Source organism: Thermobia domestica, chromosome 14 (assembly GCF_964235325.1).
Source record: "Thermobia domestica chromosome 14, izTheDome1.hap1.1, whole genome shotgun sequence".
In the NCBI taxonomy this organism is placed as follows: Eukaryota; Metazoa; Arthropoda; class Insecta; order Zygentoma; family Lepismatidae; genus Thermobia; species Thermobia domestica.
The window spans coordinates 27,649,788-27,672,841 of record NC_137467.1 but is presented as its reverse complement, the minus strand read 5'-3'; the positions used below and the strand labels follow the sequence as shown (position 1 = coordinate 27,672,841).

The 23,054-nt window shown below is 33.9% G+C and overlaps 1 protein-coding gene across 3 annotated transcripts in view; it reads right to left on the bottom strand.

Moving 5' to 3' along the window:
- Positions 1–9,437: 9,437 nt before the first annotated feature.
- LOC145669589 (uncharacterized) overlaps positions 9,438–23,054 on the bottom strand; it is a 30,402-nt gene continuing 16,785 nt past the window's right edge. For all 3 annotated transcript variants that reach the window (XM_081737804.1, XM_081737803.1, XM_081737805.1), the window contains one exon: positions 9,438–22,982. In XM_081737804.1, coding sequence (XP_081593930.1) covers positions 21,421–22,971 — 1,551 coding nt within the window. In that variant the 5' untranslated portion in view covers positions 22,972–22,982 and the 3' untranslated portion in view covers positions 9,438–21,420. The remainder of the gene's footprint in view (positions 22,983–23,054) is intronic.

The window sequence follows — 23,054 nt, the reverse complement described above, 5'->3', positions numbered from 1 at the left end:
AATTGTGAGAATTTCCCCCACCAATTAGTGCTGGCTAACTGGTACTTTACTGTCTTCTAGCTGCTCCCCATTTCATCTTCTAGTCTCTGTAATATAGTAACAACATTTTACTGTCCAACTTTCTGATCTGCTATTCCTTTACTTCTAAGAAATGTAAATTGTGTATTTTTGGGCCTTTAGACTTATGTAAATAATATTATTCGTTTGAGTTTGCAGATTTTAAATTTGATGATCTTTTTTTTGAAAAAAAAACGAATTTCTTTTATAATTTGTTTTGTCTTTGGGCAGTTCTCTGAGTGCTTAATTTCAGACAAATTTCTGCTAAATGGATAATTATACTCAGAATTAAAACTTCAAATACAGTATAGAGTGATTCACTGGTAAGAGCAGGCCCGTATTTAGGTAAGTGCTATTCTGTGCTCGAGCACAAGGCGGCAGAATTTTAGATTCTTTCTTTAAGATTCACAATAAGTGATATTTAAGACTAGCAACCCGCATAGTTCCGATGCACCACTGATGGTAGGGGTTTATTATTACTAATGGTAAATTTTTATCGCCATGGTCATGAAAATTTGAACAAAAAGGTCATGAAAAAGTCATGAATTTGCTTTCTGGTATTCCATTAGACACCCTGGGTGTGATCACTCCGTACAGCTATATAGGTTGCACAGCATACTGTGAATAAGGTGATACTTCTATGGTAATGCATCACTGTCTTGCACAAGCACCCGTCAGATGTCATCCAGAATCCGGAGTGGTGACTTTCGAAATGCAATCCACTGTTCAAGGACGTCCCAGAAATATTCAATCAGATTAAGATTCAGAGAACGTGGTAGCCACTCCAAACGTGTGAAATCCTCGTGTTTCAAGTATTTACCACTTGCACCCCGCGTGGACGAGTATTATCGTCTATTAGATTGAACGTAGGATCATATGCACCACGGAAGGGTCGTACATATTGTTGCAGGATAGCATTTCGGTAGATTGCACCCGTTATAATATCCTGTAGGAACACGTGTAGTGACGTCTGTGCTCCTGCGAACCATACCAACGGCACCGCGATAACGGTCTCGTTCACAGAATTGGCAGAGTTTTAATGTGACTCTAGTTCCCATCAGGTGTATAGATGTTCAAGATCACTTGTCACACACAACTGGGACTCTTCAGTGGAGAGTACCTCACCTTCAGTATTCTTGAGTTCACTCAAGGTGGACTAGACACCATGTAAAGTGGTTCTAGCGGATCGTCTTGTATAAAGGGATTCCGCGTATAGCTGTGGATACACAGTTTATCTAAAGACATGGGCGTGAGAGGCTGCTACACGTTTTTGAGCTAATACAGATGCAGTATTGACTGGATGCCCTCAGACATTTAGTGCCAGATAGTAGCCCTTTCATTGGGTTGTGGTACGAAGGCGTCCTGACATATAATACCTTGAAATACATTCGCCTACTGGAGTCTTACCACAGTTGCGAGAAATTACATTATGAGGCACATTCAACTCCACAGTCACAGCTCGGTGACATTACCCGTTTTCTGATCTTCGAATAACGTTGACGAGATGCCTTCTTTATGTCATCCTTTATGGTTCCTACGCATTTGACGTGTATCTAACCAACTTAACATACCATAAGTAATACCTAGGTACCTCACAATCAAACTAGCCTTGCAGGTACTACCTGCCGATGATCAATTACGCTTGTAGAGAGCACTTGTGTCTCTTATATGTTTATATAATTTACTTCATTTATGAGGGGTATGATTTGATATTTTCTGGCATCCATAAGATTACATGTTGTGCCATTAATTATCTGGGTTACGAAGAAACAAAAAAAAAATCTCGTAAATTCTAGAGATGAGTGTAGTTGTGAAAATAATGCAAGCACTTGAACAAAATTACACAATATTATAAGGATTTAACGGAAAAAATTGTCCAAAGATCAGACTTTATCAAGTGATAGATCATATTAAGCTGAGGAAAATGACATGCATGAGTGTAAAAGCTCTTTATATAATTTTTGAGGAAATGGAGAGAAAAAGTTAATTTGAAATCCTAAAACTTCATGCTACAAGAGCCTATGCAATTATTCTCTCCAACAGAAAGTACGCTCAAATCTTGCAAACGGTGCGAAATATTGAAAAGTACTCGAAAAATATATTTCCAATTTTTATCAAGACGTCTTTCACTATCTGTAAAGGGACATGTGCAGATGTTGTGAGGAATGACAAGGAGATTCATGCTCATATTGTGAATGATGCACTGTGTAGAGAGCGCAGGTTCAGCGAGTCTATATATTAAAATTCTAGGTTTATATGTTTGTTTCTAATCCTATCGACAATGAGATCTCGAAAATCACAAGTGCTAGAAACGTGCCGTTTTCACTAGTTAATTCCAGATTTCGTGTAGATTGTCCAACTCGAATTGAATATTTAAAAAAATGTGACCGTTATTTATTTATTACATTTCTTAGGGGTACCATGGAAGTGTTGAAATTTTAAAAAAGGAAAACATCATATCCTACTAGTTATATATACCAACACAACATAATTGTATACAGGGGTTGCATATCACAACTTTTGTTTCATGGCCAAATGATAAAAAACGAAGGATAACTATTTCTCCAGTCTAAGATGAATCTTTATTGTTTGAAGTGTTTTTCCCAACGAATACCATGTATCACTGACATTATGATTAATTGTGTATGTAATGTATTTGCTTATTACATACAGCATGCAAGATGATGATCATGTATGAATTAAAAACTCCAACTGGGAATAGGCTCAACTTTGCATACGGTACGAGATATTGAAAAAATAATCGAAAAATCTCCCTTTTATGGTACCCCTTGCCGATTTTTATCAAGCGTTTTTCGCTTGTGTCTGTAAAGGGACATATACAGATATTATGAAGAATGACAGGAAATTAATCCTCTGTGCGTTGTGTAGAGAGCGCAGGTTCAGCTAATCTATATATTAAAATGCTAGGTTTATATGTTTGTCCCCAAATCTTGCGACAACGAAAGCTTGAAAACCACAAATGCGGTTTTCACTGGTCGATTCCAAATTTTGTGTAGATTCTCTAGTTCTAATTGAATATTTAAAAAGCATGGCCGTTATTACATTTTTAAACTGGAAGTGCTGAAATTTTTTAAAAAAACATCATATTCTACAAGTTATACATTCCAACCCTTCATCGATGTTTATAGGAGTTGCATATCTCTTAGGAGTTAGTTTCATGGCCAAATGATAATGAAAAGCGAAGAATAACCATTTCTCCAGTCTAAGATGGATCTTTATTGTTTGGAGTGTTTTACTCAATGAACACCATATATCACTGACATTATAATTAATCTATGTGTAAAGTATTTGCTTATTACATACTACATGCAAGAAGAAAGAAAACACTGATCATGAATTAGAAAATGGTATCAAATCTAAAACAATTGAAGGAAATAAACTTGTAAATCTTTTTCTCCATTAACCATGTCGGTCTCGGCGTCCCCCATAGGGGACATAAAATATGACATTATTATTGCTTTACAACTTTAAAATCCGACTGGCAACATTGAAAACTGTTTACAAGGGATGATCCATCTATGATTATCCCCTGTAAACAGTTTTCAATGTTGCCAGTCTGATTTTGAAGTTGTAAAGCAATAATAATGTCGTCATATTTTATGTCTCCTGTGAGGGACGCCAGGACCGACATGGTTATTTGACATACTCCAATTCGCTTCCTCCTCGTCATTCGAGTGTATATTTTTTCTTCTCCACATGAGATCTTCTTTACCCCACTGACCTACGACCTAAAACTGAAATTCAAGCATTTTAAAGCTTTTCGTGGCAGTAGATTAGAATACGAGTTTCTCCAACAGAGGTTCATTGGAGTAACCACCCAGGGCCGGCGCTAACAGTTTTGTCGCCCTGGGTGGTACTTTCATATGCCGCCCTTTTAATGTGCAAACCTTACTTTGAGTGAAGATGTTCAAGTGTCACGAAAAAGTAAGATGCCCCATTTAAAAATATGTATGAAATGGAAAAGTAAACAAAAAATTGAACTACCTATCTCGAATGCTTACGTAATATTTAAATGACTCCATACATGACACAATATTCAGTATGCTCGATTTCGCTGTATATTTGTGATATACAGCAGCGCATACAAAAAATATTTTTTTAAAACAATACACACACACACACACACACACATATATATATATATATATATATATATATGCTTTAGTAACCACTAATAATTTTAAAATTGTTAAGCTTATTTTATGTCAAAAGGTGTTTCCAATAGAGTAGGAAGCATTAAGATAATGTAGTGAATCAGATATTACGGCAAAACTAAGTGATTAGCCTAAACCTTACAATGTACTAAAACACAATAAAGATACATAAATTTAACACAACTTAATTTAAAGAAATTTTTCTCGCTCTTATATGAGTAAATTCCTTTATCAGATTCGAGTAGTCCAATTTAAGCCAATTCGTGTTCTATTGATATCATCGCTACACCATCAAGCATGTTTTAGGCATAGAAGAAAGTAGATAGTTTTTAATAAGCTAAAATTTCGAAAAAAACTTCTTTCTCCACTTGCCAGTTACCGGCAAGGTTAACAAAATCCTAAGTGCAACACCGGCATCGGGAACAAAATCATGATCTTTTGACGAACTTTTAGGCTTAATTATAGTGGGCAACACTTTCATTTCGTCTTTCAAATCACTGGGGTTAATATTTTTCTATTTTTCGTGTGTTAAAACGCTGGCAAGTTAGTACACCTTTCAGACAAAAAGTTCAGGTGGTATATCTTTACGATTACCTATATCGTAAAGAAAATCGAAATACTCGCTGTGATGTTTAAGTTACTCAAATCTTTCTCTTAGAGCTAACACAATCACATCTAGAACTTTGTAATAAAAATCGATCTTTTATCTTGTTTGTAGATCTTCAATAGCTTCATCCTCTGCCTCGTATTGAAACTGTCTCCTCTTCTTTCGACTTCGAAATTACACTGTATTACCTATCCGTGGATCATCCGTATCTAATGCTAATGCCAACTCCATTGCTCATCTAAGTAAGATTGAAACTTTGCATCATTTCCGCTCTTCTCAAAGTACGCACAGTGGTGCTATTGAGTCGGTTGTTAAAATCTTTCCAGTTCGCAGAACTGTCTGTTGTACCAAGTTTTAAATTCACACACATACTGCCGGAAGAGAGAGCTGTTTATATACAATGTTTTCACAACCAAAGACAATTGCCTATATACGAACCTTGCGTTGCTCTATACATACCAGAAGATTAATGGTAGGGTAAGGAACGGTAAATTTTATTTTAAATGTATTTACTTTTAGAAATTCTTATAGCTATAGGGTTAAACATATAATATCTCAGAACAAGGTATAAGCGTTTATTCCTTAATCTCAAATGCTCAGATATCAAGAATGAAAACTGGGTTTATATGAGTGAAGTGGTGAGCGTTAATTATATTTGAAACACACATACCATTATCAACAATTGTCAATCCATTGCTGGATGAAGGTCTTTCCAATACTTTTTGACAATCATCTATCTTGGACAATTCGTTTCCAATATATTCTCAGTGCTACATAATTTCGTCACATCACTCTATGTTAGGATGCTGTATAGGTTGGTATTCGTCGTCACTTGTGGATTTCAGTAAAAACTTTCGTCTAGTCTATCTTGTATGACGTATTTTCTACGAGAATTATGTCTGTCTACTATTTCTCTTAAATATATACATATGGATAGACACAGAACCGGTTGTTAAAAAATTAGAATAGCACCACCGAGTACGCATATATATTTTCAAGAAACCCGACTGCATCCAACACATGAGAATCAATGCTTTGGAGACTTTTGCTTACTATGTTTATGTGGAGAAAAATGTCATACCAGATAACGAGTGAACAAAGGAAAATAAAGTCACACAGCTGCTTTTATATACACAGAGTGTCGTGGGCGACCATTTTATCTGTTCTATTGTTACTTATTTGAAGTAAGGTATCATAAACCTCCCGTATTTCATACCCAAATGGAGTCAGAGTATCAATTCGGCTCTCCCACATTGTAGTGCTTAATGGTTTTAAAAGAAATTGCTAATGTTCCTTTATTATTACCCAACGTTGAACTAACGCTGAAGAAGGTCATAAACTTTTTTAACTATTAAAAAAAAAATGAAACTGGTACTGAGATGCTGTAGCTGCATTGCTAACGACAGGATTTTGAATGACTATTGTAAGAAACATAGAAGGCTCGAAGATTTATTTCTAAAATTCTCTTCTGAAAACCTGAATGTTTGCCTTTCGCATTGGAACCATTGTCATATCCTTGGCCTCTCATGTCTTCTACCAGTTTCAGAAAATTACCATTATTACTTGTGTAAAGTTTATCTAATGTTCCGCGTAACGGTAGACACTCTTCACCTAAAAAGTTTATCATTGCAACTAGTCGTTCTATTACGTTCTTCCAATGTTGTGTTTCGGCATTTAACATTTTCTGGTGTTCTGTGTTATCGAAAGCTCCATCCACATTCTTTGCGACACAAGGTAAATAGGAGACCTATCATGACTAGCCAAATCTTCAGAAATGTGGCACCAATGGTTATAGCCATCAACTGTGATAGATATTTTACTTGCGGAAAATAATTTGCAACAAAAACAGAATTCTTACTTTCTGAATAAATTAAACACTTTCTGAACAGTTTCGCCATTACATAGAATGTGTACTTGTAAAAGTTACCTGTGAACCGACGGTTAAAATTATCTCTGGGACAATCGTGAAACTTGGTTAATTGCTCTGAAGGACCTCTTTTGACTAGGAGGTTCTAATATTCGGAATTATCAATTTGTAAATTGGATAAAAACTCGCTGCTAGATCCTAAACGTATAGATGCTGTAGGCTAGAAAAGCCTGTCTCAAGTGGTAGTGTACCTTTTGTATACTTGGAGTGAAACGTTAGAACATTGCTGAATAGAAAAAATATAAAAGACAGCTTCATAATCTTATCCAGTCTGGTTGGAAATCTTATCTACGCCGCTGCAAGGGAAATACTGAACGAGATAGCTGTGGCTAGCACTTTGATTACTGAAAATGAGGGAGAATGCTCTGAATTTTTTGAGTGAGTACATTTTGAGTGAAGTAAGTTCAATTCATTCTCAGGTAAACATAATTTTATTTTTCCATGTAGGTCTATTACGAATCATTATATTTTGATAGTATTTTCTTTTCCAAACTTTGCCGCCCTGGGCGGTGGCACGGCTCGACCCCCCTCGCGCCGGCCCTGTAACCACCCACCTATCACAATCAAACAATTGATGCTTTACAAAATATTTTAGTCACTAAAGACGTTTCACGTACTATTCGAAGAAAATACAAAAAGAAATTACAATTACTATGCTAATTAGAGCAAACTAAAACGCAAATTTTGCATTGTGTGAACGAAAACCGCTAGGATATGTCGTCCAACATCTCAACCCCTAAACACAAGGTTTGAATTCTCGAAACTGGAAGCAGGCTAACTTCTCGCAAACAAGTCGAGATATTGAAAAACTATTCGGAAAAAATCTCCCTTTTACAATACCCCTTGCCGTTTGTCATTACGATACATATATATACTAAGTTTAATATGCCTACAATTGTAAATCCAACCGAAAGTACGTTCATATCTACCAAACGGTGATAGATATTGAAAAAAATCCCCTTTACGATACCCCTTGCCGATTTTTATCAAGTTACTACATATACCAAATTTCATCTCCCTCGACAATTCTAACTCCAAAACCGGAAGTAGGCTCATATCTCGCAAACGGTGCTAGATATTGAAAAATAATCGAAAAATCTCCCCTGTGTGATACTCCTTGCCGGTTTTCATTACGATACATGCATGTATCGAATTGCATCTTCCTCGACAATTAAGGCCTCGGTGACTCAGTGGTACAGCGTTCACCTCTGGTGCATGGGATCCCTGGTTCGATCCCAGCCCGCGCCAAATGAACTTTGTGGTGGACAAACATCGTGAGCGTTGATTTCCTCAGGGTTCTCCCGTTTCTTCCAACTTTCTTCATTCCACCACTTCATTCATTTCTCATAATAAATGTCTCCTTTAGCCTAGCCGACATAACCATGGGACGTAAAACTCAAATATTACATTTTTTCCCCACGACAATTCCAACTACAACCGGAAGTAGGATCATATCTCGCAAATGACGCGAGATATTGAAAAAATAATCGAAAAATTTCCCCTTTGTAATAGTCATTTCCCTTTTTTAAAAAATCAAATTACATACGTGTATCATATTTCACCTACGTACAACAAAATTCTAACTCCAAAACCTTAATGCCTTCGCGCAGGTCTAGGGGCTAGCATGCACTCCTTTGATGTAAAGAGTTGTTTTCGATTCCGAGAGAGAGTATACTGAAAGAATGGTTCGAATTACACTTTAAAGAGTAGGTCGACGTCTTATGTAGCAACTCTGCTCAAAAGGGGCGGTAAACGATAATTAATCAATGAAAAACCGGAAGTAGGATATCTTGCAAACGGTGCGAGATATTGAAGAAATAATCGAATAAAACGACAAGGAGATTCATACTCACATGTGAATGATGCGCTTTGTAGAGAGCGCAGGTTCAGCTAGTCTGTATATTAAAATGCTAGGTTTATGTTTATCCCCAATCCTTTCCACAAAGAGATCTCGGGAACCATAGCCTCGTGAACGATGCTGTTTTCACTGATCGATTGCAAATTTTGTGTAGATTGTCCAGTTCTAATTGGATATTTAAAGAAAAAAAAAACATGGACGGTTGTTTTATTATATGTTTAGGGGTCCACAGAAAGTGTTGAATTTCAAAAAAGTAAAGCTCCATTCCAACACTACACATTTGCATAAAGGAGTTGTATATCTCTCAGGCGTTTGTTTCATGGCCAAATGGTAATGAAAACCGAAGAATAACCATTTCTCCAGTCTAAGATGAATCTTTATTGTTTGGAGTGTCTTGGTCAATGAAAACCATATATCACTGACATTATAATTAATCGTATGTGTAATGTATTTGCTTATTACATACTACATGCAAGAAGAGAGAAAACACTGATCATACATGACTCAGAAACTCCAACCGGAAGTCTTGCAAACGGTGCGAGATATTGAAGAAATAGTCGAAAAATCTTCCCTTTATGATACCCCCTGCCGTTTTTTATTAAGACATCTTTTACTTGTGTCTATAAAGGGACATGTACAGATGATGTGAGGAATGACAAGATGATGTCATGCTCATATGTGAATGCGCAGTGTAGAAAGCGCAGGTTCAGCTAGTATGGAATATAAAGTAACTAGAATTGCTGAAGGATGACTCTTCTGAGGAGTATTGCTATTACTTTGAACATTATTGGTCAACAAATTTAAAATACACTGTTTTAAGAACAAGAATTATTTTATTTTCACAAAAAAATTAACAATATTTTAAGACAAGTAACATAGTCATAAGATGACATTCCATTCTACTTGACAGAAGACATCACAATTATTGTTTTTATATAAACTTATCAAATATAGCACATAAGCAGTTCCAAAACCACTTTTTCTTAAATTTTCCCTCCTTTTTTTCAGTCTATTTTACACATTTATTCATTTTGTAGACAATGATAGGGAATTGAATACAATTTAGAAACATGTGAACTATACTCTCTAAATACATTTGAATGAGGAGGAAAAAATAAATATACCTATATTATTTATTTACAGCAAAACTCAAGATATGATACATCATTTATTACTACTACAAAATTAAATATTTTCATTAACTGCAAAACCAATAATTTTGGCACATATTATTCACAAAATAATAAACAGGAACATAAAACCTTATTAGAATTACAGAATGTGAATTAAGCTAGGAAGTGCTGAGTATCTACGTAACTAACTTGTCTATACTTGTTAAACTTTATAGAAAACATTCCACAGTATTCCCATTACGGAATGAAACTTATCATTACCACATTCACCTTAACCTACTAGAAGTGGAAATGAACTTCCATTTCTAGCGTATCGATTTCTCCTTGTGTATGTAATACACCCGTGTAAAAATCAATTCAAATTCAATAGTCTTCCCATTACCGAACCCATCCAATAGTCCTTAGAATATTGATTATGTTTCTACTTCTACGATGAAGCACTATTGAAAAGAAATATATACTAATTTGACTTATTTTTTTATAAGTGGTGTTGCCAGACCCTCTTAGAGACGACTTTAGTCCCCACAGAGTTCAAACCCTATATTCTCCCACTCTACACAGTAATATGGAAGGTGTAACCCATGAGAATAGATAACACACACAGAAGACAAAAGATATATTTCCACGTTGACCATGATAAATGTTGACCTATTACCTAAATAAATTATTTTAGCTTGAATCAATAACAAATATGAAAAAAAAAAAGGTACTAAAATTATACATTGAAATGTGCTTTTATATTAATTTATTTTACTTTATTTTAGTGTACAAATTGACGGGAGAGAAACGCCAGGGATTTCCCTCCCTGACAAAATTTTACCCCCCCCCCCCCCCGTAAAGAAGAAAATTTTCATCACTGACAGGGATAGCTTTTTCTCCTCTAGATTTTTTTTCGACTGGTCATAAGAACAAAAAGTTTTTTTTTTTTATCTTGTAGACGAAAGTATTACAGCTAGGAACAAATTTTGTTTTATAATATACGGTCATATTCAATTTGACAGGCAAGCTTGTAATTATTTTTTCGATATGTACAGTGTGTGTATATATAGTATATACACATGTAAAGCCTTTTAGTTTCTTTTCGGATGTAAAGGCACCAAACTTAACGGACTACCGTACACAAAGTGTCATCTCTGCATGCCAAGAGAATAATCCAGTATTCTCAAGGTCAATCACGATAGATAGCGAAACACACTACACTACACACTACAGAACAACTGATTTTGATCGTCCAACAGTAATACAGATGCAACAACAGCCCGGAAACAGTTCGCTCAGCATTCTGCAAGACCTATGGGGTGAAACAGGAGGCCAACATAAAACACGATCACTATCATGATCTAGGTGGTGTTGTACCTATAGTACTGCTGGTGATGAAAGTAGTTGATCCATAAGTGTATGGCACAATTTATTGGTTGAAAATGCCGGATTATTCTCTTGGAATGCAGAGTTAAGATTCTGACACTTTGTATGGCTGCCCGTGAAGTTTGGTGCGTTTTCCTGCAAAGAGAAGGGAAATATAACGTTTTGCTTTTGGACAGTTCCTTTTAATTAATACCCTCTATATACAGGGTGTTACAAAAATGTCCCAATATTTTGGGAACATTTTCCTCACATCAAAATAAGGGAAAACGTCCAACATTTTGGAACACCCTGTATGTTATTGTTAGGTACGTATATGGGTGAAATTTATCCACCCTGGGAAAACAGTCAATTCATCTTATCCTATCCTCATTAATCCTTAGTTTTTTTTTTTCCCTTGATAGCGCTAACAATGAAATTAGAAACATTATATATATATATTTAAAATGAGTAATATTAGCACATGGGACAGACGAACAGGCTTATCTTTTCATTTATTCATAATACACTTCTTTCTTTCAAATTCACGTTTATCTTTATGTTTTATTTTGATTTTAAAGAAAATACCTTAAAAAAATTAACATCATGAAATGAACTCGGTAGTTTCGAGGATCTTAACATTTTTCTTCCTGGGTTGTATCAATTACCTGGATAAGAAATAAAAATTAAAATATATCTTTATTGACCTTCACCTAACCTTGAAACCCTTCTTCCCCAAATCGAATTCTTGGTGATACTATAGGACCAGATTATACACAAGGAGAAATACAGACATGCCTTACTACGAAGAAAGAAAGAAAAAAAAAACTGCATTAAAGATAAATATTCATTACAGTTATAGCTATTAAAATCATATAATTATTCTTGTTGCGAAAATTATACACTAAAATCAAAACCTAGTTCGTTTTAAAAGAATGTAATTTCATATATTATATATTATCCAACTCTTAATTCATAAAGGGAAAGTTTGTATATGTTGGTTACACACTACTAACCAAATACGTTTACTGATACCACAAATGATAGTGTACTGCGTAGATTTTCATTACAGACAAATATATGATTGTAAATTTGACCAATTTCCTTAAAATAACAGTTTGGCTTCACATGACTATTTATTAAGATACCAGACTAGAAATGTTGCTGTTACTTATACTAATAAGAAAACAAAATCGCTCTCAATTTACTTACTGTGACAACACATTCAAGAAATTGATTTGCATAACGTACCAAGCAACTAATTAATGATTCATATTGTTATCAGAAACTATTAGATGCACATTTAAAAAGACAAACAGTTACCTCAAACATCAATTAATATTGAATTTGATACACAGTTTCAACGTACACCTTACCTCCTCGTCAGTGTGGCAGGTGAAGCCTCACTTGTGAAACATATTGAAGAAATTTGTCACGTGGTAAATCCTAAAAATTAAAGGTGGATTCTATTTTTCAAAATTAATTGTATGATCATCTTTCTTTTTTCCATCAGGAATTGGAAATGAGAAGAAAAAAAATAGAGAGAGAGACAAATTAATTGAAAATCAAATCTTCTACCTTTAATTTTTACGATTTACCATCATGACAGATTTTTGTAATATGCTTTTTAACAGCGAGGACTTCACCAGTTACACTGACGAAGATGCGAGGCGTGCCTTGAAACTGGATGTAAAACTGAACTTCAATAGATGTTCGAGGTAAGAGTTTCTGCCTATTTGAATAGAAATACGTAATTCATTAAAAGAGAGAGAGAGAGAGAATGAAATATAAAAATACTACTTTCTAACCAGTTTTTTCACGGATTTTTAGTTTAATTCAGTATATTATCAAATTAGCGATTTTTCCAACCAACTCCATTGATATATATAATTCTAATCCTAATCAAACATCCTGATTTAGTCCTTCTGGAAGCCAATATCATAAGAATAATTGACTTAATAACACCACTTATTTAACTTAAAAAAAAAAAAAAAAAAAAAAACTCATATTAGGGGATCATGTATGTATAATGAACATGGTGTACAGAGAGATCTATAAGTAGAAAGTAGTTCTATAAATATAGGGATTCTTATCTTGTTTTGGGGTAACTATAAAAATTATAATAAAATGAGCTCCTCCTAGTGCTCATTATTCATGTCTGTCTGTGATACGAAATTCGGAGTGGCGAAAATGTAGGCTCACCGCTAGTTATCATACTACTGTTTGCATGGTATCCCATTATTATGTTGGAGTTTATAGATGTATTTTTGCTATCATTACCATGACAACGAAAGTTAGTCAGTTATCAACGATTCTGTGAACGATTCTGTGCGAATTTGCTCCTTCGATAGTGACAGGTTTCGCTTGTTTTAAACGGTTCTCGGTGTGTGATGACGTCTTTATCAATGATTTTTATTATCTGCTAAACTGGTAATGTATGGGTGGGCGTCTGTCTTCTTTTTTGGGGTCCTTCTGAGGGAAAAAAGTAAATTAATTTCTAGTATCTCAAACTGTGTTAAGCTTGAAAAACAAAAGTTATGAAGTTGATAACCTTTTCACACTATGAATATGTATGTACACATTCTTCCTGTTCTTTATATTAACATGCAAATTTTTCCTCAAAGATTTAACTCAGTGGCATCCAGTTCATAAGTGAATTAAGTGACAAAACTAGCACCCAATATTTTACAAACAGGGACCTGTTTCTCAATATCACTACTCTGGTAATACATTACGAGTCGTAAAATATAAAAACGTGGAAATAGTAGAATAATAGTAAAAATAAATTTTACTACTGCTGATAGCTCTAAAGTGTGATGATTTTATGATATACAGAACCGTTAGATATTTGAGTTTGAATACCTTAAACTAGTATTACAAGAGAAGAAGCTTTGAGAAATAGGACGCAGGAGGAAAATATATCAACCTTCAAATAGTGAAAAATCTATCATTTTGTAACGTATATTTTCAAGAAGCCAAGTGCACATAACAGATTGAAAAGTGAGTATTTTATTTTAATGTTTTTCCCCCTCTCAGGATTCTACATAAAGACACACACCTACCCATATTTCCCAGTTTAACAGCTATAGAAGTCACCGGTAAAATATCAGTGAATATCCAAATTGTCTGAAAAAAGTTTTTAATTCACTGAATTCAAAGTAAAATCATCTTTGAGTTATTCAACATGTATTTTATAGAAACTATAAGCCACTATGATCTTTCAAGTTCAATTTATAGCGTGTTACGATTAATGAACTGATAAAATTATCCTCTATAAGGAAAACCTTAGAACTACTATAATATATTAAAACAACTCTGCCAAGCAATATGTTGTCAAAGTACATCAACCTTCTTACAAGCTACAAGAAGGTTGTCTAGAACAGTGGCGGCGATACTATTTTTTGATTCAGATGAGCAAATGACGGTGACGGAAAAACTACGACACTGCCAAAACGACGAAAATTTAATAACAGGAAAAAAATAAACGCTGGTACGACTGAACTCCTTGGTAGAAAACAAGAATAAGATGACGCAAGAATGAGTTTTTTTTTTTTTTTTTTTAATTTTTAGTTCAGATTGTTAAGTGTATTGTTTCAATTATCTATGCTTAAAAGAAAAATTATCATCTTTATATCATCTGAGCAAACAACGGAGTGTTGAAATCTTTCGGTGAATCGAAACAAACAACAGAGGAGTAAGCAAAGCCAAAAACCACTGTAGAGCAGGGCGAAGTAGTGGTTGACTGCACTAAGAAACATAGGTCAAACAATCCATGTAGGGAAGTTGGATGCTTCCTTTTGCTTTTGTGAACTCCTCTAGAAGAACAAGTTTCCTGAGGCCAAATCTTGATTTTTCTTTTCTACGTGTTATTTTCATTTTTTCTGCATATAGATATGTGTCTAACAAGCTTTATCTGTCAGAAAATTTTGGTTGTTGGCAGCATTAAAATAACCTAAATCAAAATAGAAACACATGATCCACGACAGTTCACAGTAGTATATGAGGTTTATTTTATTATTATTATTATTATTATTTTTAGTAGTGTTACAACTAAAAAGCAGAAATGAGATGAAAGGAGTTTCAATCCGTTCTTCCTTTCACACAAAAGAATAAAATAATATGCAGAGAGAAGGGAGACCTTCAAAATTTGACTCAAGAAGTTCGTTCCTCCGCAGCAGTTCATAGGAGGAAAAATAAGCGAAATATAAAGAAGATAATACAGGGCTATACAACTTAACTGGATTTTAACTTACTCATAATATTGTTGCATAAACATGAAATCCGTAACAAATACAAACAGTATGAACACTTTTGATGACCTATTTAATGTCAATAGTCACATTATAGCAGTAGAAGAGGAAATGATGAAATATGATTCAATACCATGTAATACAGCGTACTGGTTCCTCACCAAGAAATACTACTTTAGTGTTAGCTTAAAACATAGTTTAATGTGTATTCGACTAATGCAGAAAGCAGAATATGTAATAATTTTAATGCTTCAACGACTTCGCTTTAAAAATCAAAAATTATATGTTGCTCAACATGAAGCGGAAGCACATTAAAAATAAGCTTGAAAATTTACTGATCGAATGAAAGAAGCAAAATTAAACTGCTCAGCTGATTAACTTAGTTACATCAAATATTTCTACTGTTACAGTTATTCGGATTACTTCGATTCCTTTCAATTAATTTCCAAACGTAAGTAAGTATCTGAGTAATTTGTTTTTATCATTCCCATTTCACTCCAAATCTTTACATCTCTTACAAGTGAATTAGTCTGAAACTTACTACAAATATGTTATACTTCACTTACAAAACATTTCTTTATGCTTCTCAATTCTTTCCAGATATTTGCATCCAGAAGCATTAATGTTTGCTTTGCAGACATGAATCAACAGTTTGAAAAACGTATGTAGAAATCATAATTACATTACTGTAAAACTTCCTTAGGTTTGAAATTTATTCGTCTAGTCGAGGGTGCAACTAAATCTAATCATTAATCATTATATAAGGGCGGGCTAGAATTAAACTAGTGGCTATACTGCTGCCATGTCTCATCTATTAATCATATGAAAAGTTGTATTTCCAGTAGCGGGTAACTGATTATAAAACGCACATGGAATCACAGTGACCACTTACGGAATTTTTGTAACATAATTACAAAACAAGAGTGCACATCATGAACCAAAATCGGGGTGGCTCGAGATCAAAATAATAAACTGTCGTGTGGAGAGCATGAGAGAGCATACTGTAATATATTCTCCTGACATGAATTTCTCACATTTATACTTGTTCGTGATGTCTTCCGTACTTTAAAAAAAAAAAAAAAAAAAAAAAAAAAAAAAAAGTATTTCGTACTGTAGGGCGATTCAGATTATTAAGAGAAGCAACGGAGAAATACACACACCGAATTGCTGAGGTTTATTGTTGCAAAAGTTTATGCAGTATAAGGGGGAAGGGGATTTATTAGTCGTAACGAGCAGATACGGAGTAAGAAGGTTCCTACCAAAAGTAGTAACTGCTCAAAACGGAACCTTTTTTCTCCTATGTATGGCGCCCGAACAGGGACATCTCTAACTGAACTTCCCTTGAACTTCATCCATTATATATTGTTATTCTCGAACAGGAACACAGCAATCTTTCCTGCTCTGATCTGTCTGTAAACCCTAACCGAACTCTTTTTCCTCCTTACAGCAGATTTATTGTTCTATATAAACAAATTGATACATAGTAAAATTGTTACTACTACTTTTAAGTTCAACTTACTTGTAATCTAAACGTAACTTAATAAATAAGCAGAAAATATAAAATAATGAAAGTAAAACAAATTACGTTAATATCTTAGTGAATATGAATGCATCTAGCAAGCTGATGACAATGTGATATGATTATATAAATAGGTTTAATATGAAAAAAAAATGGAAAAAAGTGCACAAATTGGGTTTAATAATAAGATCATATGCAACCTCAATACGAGAACTGCTTTTCTTTTTGCGAATAGAAATACTGTAGAACTCATTCGACTACTATTACACTAAATGAAAGAGAATTCACTACTCAAAGACAATTATCAATACATATAATTATATGCAAATACACTCCCAGAACATCTTTCTATTCACTTTATCTTACATTAGAATATACTATTAAAGCAAATTCATTTCTAAGCAGAAAAATACTGAGTTATGTATTATAAAAACAACAGAATAAATATCCTTATAATAGATACAAATAGAAGTAATTATAACCAAGTATACAAAATATATATGTATAGTGTAAACATTAAAAAAAAGTAAGTGAAAAAGAAAGCATATTAAATATATGAACAATTATTCTTACAAATCATCGGGATAGGCTGACAATTCTTAAGACGGGCTGTAAGTAGTTTTAGTTTTTCTGTAACTTCAATCTTTTAACATTCTGAAATGTATGACTAAAACGAAGTTTTATTTTTAATACAGCATCCAAAATAAATGATCTAAAATATTAAAGATCACAGGAGAAACAGTTATTTTGCAGAGTAGCATTTGTAAACTTAAGTAATACACGGAATGCTTAGTTTTCACAATCTAATCGTTTCACTATCGACCTGTTCATAAGCATACTTTAAAAAATAAAGGAACTAAGAATGAATATCTAACCTTAGACATAGTTACCTTACATAGACGACACGAGAAAAAGAAAAATGAAAGTATTAAACGTGGTTGCACAGGACTTCCACTCAAGGAAAACAATGTGAGTAAAAGGAAACGCAATCAAGTAGCGTCGTCCGGTACGGTGCGTTATCATCTATAAATTAAATGATAATCATATACATATTATATTAAAGAAAATAAGATGCGTGAAATTTCTATGTGACAATATAACACATACGTCTTAGTAATCGTTTAAATGTAAATGATTAGCTAATTAAAAGTTTCGCAAAACGTTCTCCATATAAGACGGTTTACAGTTTCTACAATTAAATGTTTAATAGGGAACAGCAGCAGTTAGTTTTCAGGAGATTTTGCAAATGAATATTTGAGACATTCGGTTTGATTCCAGAAAAAAAAAAAATATGTGCGGACAGTCTCCTCCTATTAACATCCGTAGTTTTTCACCTGGTTCAACAGAATATGCGTCAGGATTTTATAGGGGAAAGAACATGAGAGTATATACAACTTTTAACACAAACGATTTTTCACTTGATTACTGACATTCAACTTTCCATGAAAGTGGCATGTGCGTTTGGCGAACTTACGCTCTACATAGTACTCCAGACAAAAGCATACCGAAAAACCTCCCGCACGGCAATACTCACTGGAGCAACTATCACACATGATTTTCACATGACTCGAGCAGACACCGTGATTTTACAAGGGAGGAAACGGTGTATGACCAGCTAATCAATGATAAGGAACGAAGACCTCAGCTGCTTAAGGAACTTCCAAATTACCCCAATTGAAACGTACGATGCTACAGAAAATTGCTGCTAAAATGACTCGATCTTTGCTTAGTTTTAAGTCAACTGATTAAAATAAAACTATTGATTATACCACATCTTTAATTTTGGCAGTTACCAGCAAAAGAATATATATACTTCACACGCCGATTATTCCCGAACAAACCAACTCAAATTTCAAAGTTATACGCTGAAAATGGATAAACACCTTGGCTTCCACTTGCGGGAAGAACGACATACCATATCTTTCAGAATGTTATAAAAATGACTTTGTTTACTTTTTCCTATAAAAGCAACATAATGTATGCATCCATTATTTACATCTCTTCTGTGAAATTACGTGTATTAAGCTTTGGAACAAATCTCTACCAACTAGAGTATGACTTTCAGACAATGTATAGAAACTTACATTCGCTCTACGTTGAAGAATGCTGCACTGAAATGGTGAGTGTCGAAGAGAAAGATAGGCACATAAAGCTAACTTTCGAAAATTAAACCACTCGTCAAGAGATCGTCGAGAAAAATAAAGGGAAAATATCAATGTACGAGCACGTTTCAATTACGTTAACCCACACTGTATTTATTTTACTACTTCCCTATGTCGCCTGTCTTTCTTGGTGTCTCACTATTTCCTTACTTTCCCTATATCACACGACAGCGTTTTCTTTCTTCCTCTTAATTCCCTACACCTTTACTGACCTGGCTATACGTTCTTTCGTTGTAACATATCTAAAGCATTAACATCCAGCAACAAGACTTCTGCCTCTAGTTCTCTTCTTTATCCCTTTGAGATTCTATTGGAGAACCCTTTGAGGTTTTAAAGCTAAGTCCTTACATTTAATACGTAAATAATTATATGCAACTTCCAAAAAAATAGTAAGAACATCCTCATACAACACGAAAACAAGAGATTGTGTACTTTATTTTCTAGTAATTTGTTTACCAAGTACCTTCAGGATTACTTCGTTCCAACCACGTGTCTTATTTATACGTTTTTATGGAGTGATCATATCCTTTTGCTGGTGACTCTACAAGTTGCTACCTAAAATTTCTTACTCTGAAATATACTTACATTTTTTAAATATAATGCGAGCTTCTTAGATTAGAAATGTGAAATTTTAATCCTTACCCATTTTTTTTTTCCTTTCTCGACCAAAACTTATGGCCAAACAATATTTTCAAATAAAGTAAGAAGACAGTTATGTAATGTAAAAATATGAGCAATGAATAATTATCCAACTACAAACACAGTAAGATGAATACCTGGAAAACAAAATAATTTCTCAAACATTGGTATGAGATTTCTATTAATAAGAAAATACAATAACTATTAAAGGCTTATCACCTTCAACAGGTCATGCTATAATATAGTTGTGCAGAGAAGCATGATAAATACGGTAGAAGTGAACGTTCATTTTTTCCCCTTTTTTCTTTAATTTGTACACTTATTGGGAGAACGATAGTTTACAATGAAATAATTACTACTTCCAGGACTATATAACATAAACAATTTTATATTTATGATTTTAGGTGCCAGAATTCTAAGTTACCAAGAATTCTTTTTAAAAGGAACTTTTGCTAGCCAGGTATCCATGGAATTCTTAAATATTTATAACAGACTGATATACTAATTTGCAAATAATATTTGCACTTAACTAAATTAATCAAATAAGAACTAATTTATAATATATGCAAACCTTCCTGATAATTCAAAATGTAATGAACAGTACCCTCAAATATATATATTTTTTTAAAAATTTAAATAGTAACTTTAACCATATTTATTTCTCCACGAGTAACTTCATAATAACACAATACTATATTATATACTGATTTGATATACAGAACTTAAACGCCTTAATTTAAAATACACTAGTTATTTTTTTCTTTTTATGAAACCATGATAAATATCGCAGATGAAAATACTAATTCACATGACGTGATACATACTTCATTATATTTATAGCTAATAATAATAATTTGGTATTCTTATTTAAATTTTAACTTGCCGGGCTAGATAGATGCAGAAATGACAATTATGAAGGAATAACGCAAAAAATTATTATTCTTCAATTTAACTTTATTTTATCGGCAATAATAATAATAAATGTTTCTCATCTGGATACTGTGAAAAATGCAGAATTTAAATTAAAACTGCAGTACTGAATAACAAAGTACAGGTTAACATTAGTTTTGTTAACATTTCGAGTTCAATGAAGACAGTGTCACTTCATTTCGACCAGAATTGACATAATTTTAAGTATCAGTGCAATATAAGACACTGGGAAACGATATCACAGCCATCCTTGAGAGTATAGACAATGTAGATGAAATTTATACCCACAACGCATAAATGTAAGACATGATAACAAAACGGGAATACAGCTGAAAGACACATGACTTTGGTGAAACCTTATTATATATTAATAAAAAAAAAAAAAAAAAAAAAAAGCTTATTCCTAGTCCATACCACTCAATTTCATTACACTATATCTGCCCACAACTAATTTTATTCAGGAAGTTATCTTACTGGGCATCGAATAAGGAATTGCAGAGAAAATAAACTTGGATTAGAATCAACATTTATGAACAAATAAATAAATAAATTTTATCTATGATTAAAAACTTTAAGTAATACAACAAAATGAAATTAACTATAATTTTCTTTTCAATAATATTTAATATGTATTAAGTCTATTTTCTAAAGCTATTTTACGAAGAAGTAACTTCGTAGTACTCCTAATGCATAATTTTCATCGAAGCGACTGAAAAAAAAAATCATTGGTATTACTTACTGGGACATTATTTTCTTCTTACTTACGAATGTAAAGCTTATTACTTTTCCACAAAAGTACATAATGGTTGTACAATTAAGAAGTTACTGTTCGAAAACAATTTCATGCGATTTGTCAAGCTGAACTTTCAAACAAATACCCTGATTCTTCATCTTCAGTCTTTCGATCATTTCAAAGATTTCTTTTTCATTGATACTAACCCACGATGCAATCGTAAGTTTCGTAAGAGCTGGACAGTTTAACACAAGATTTTCAATATCTGCCACTGTCAAATAACATCGACCTAGCTTCAGCTCTTTCAAACGCTTTGATCCATACAAAGTCCTAAGATTTATTCTTTCACCAGAATGACACACTGTCTGGTCCATTGTAAAACACGAAAGGTACGGAAGCTTCATGATGGCGTTAACAGTTTCCGGTTCTACGTTCCGACAGCTCCACAACTTAAGTTTGCTTAAACGATAGTGGAAAACAGTTGAATGATAAAACTCTGTGTACATTACACCAACATCCTCAAGTTCCAAACATTCAAGAAAAGGGCACACTTTAAGTAGGGCAGATAAATTCAACTGGACCCTCACACAGCCACCAGACAAATGAAGATACCTCATTCGTCTCGCCTGTTTTAAGATACTTGATAAGTTACTAATGGTAAGCACCTCATCGTCTTCCAAGCTGACTTGATTGGTTTGATGTCTGCATAAACCAGATATGTTAAGTGACTGTATTCTAAGTAACACGCTTTTCCATGACAGATTGGTTTCTAGATTTTTGTAATACTCAGAATTACTAACAAGTAAGGTCATGTCGGTAAGGCAAGGAAAACAGAAGTCCAAAATATTAGCCCGTTCTTGACTCACGGCACCATGTAGCACAATGTTTTGAAGATTCAGTCGTAAGTTTTTATTTCGCCTATATAACTGTTCAGCAGCACATATTATTAACGTGTTGTCCACACCAAGATGACACCATGCCAACTGCGGCAATTCTGTTAAAAGACAACGTACAGCTCTCAAACTGATTTTAGGCGCGTCCATAATTAATTGAGTCAAAGAATGCTTTACTACACCTGTGCATAGATTATATATACCAGGACCAGTCACACGGCACTCTCGTGGCCCGTGAAGACAATGGAAACTCTTGAGGCATGGTAACCGACTAAGACAACGCAAAATGTTGTTGGAACATAGAGGCAATGTCAGATCAGTTACAGATTCCAGTTTATGACACAGTTTATTGACCCAAATTTTCCAAGAAAACGACAAATTACGGGACAGTGCAAATATATTGACTATTTTAACACCAGCAATGCGATCTAATAACACCAAAAATGTATCTTGCGTCTGTGTGGGCGTCAGTTCTGCTAATTCCTTATACTGCCCAAGCACCACCGAATACGTATCATTGAAGAGACACATTCTTAGTGAATTGACGACATGGGATTCATCGTCATCTTTGAACACTTGAAGCAACAGACGAGTACGGAGTAATGAAGGTAGATGTTCCAGAAGGTACTGATGAATCTGTTTCATCATGGCATGGTCTGGGTTCGTTTTGAGCAATTCCACCAACCATCCAGACACTTCTCTCAATGTTAGTTGAAACAGGGATTGAGGCTGGCAAAGGGGCGCCATTGTGACGAACTCTGGAAAAATGTGTAAGTACAATATCAATACCTTATAAAACTGGACAATCAAAATAATAAACTGCTTAAACA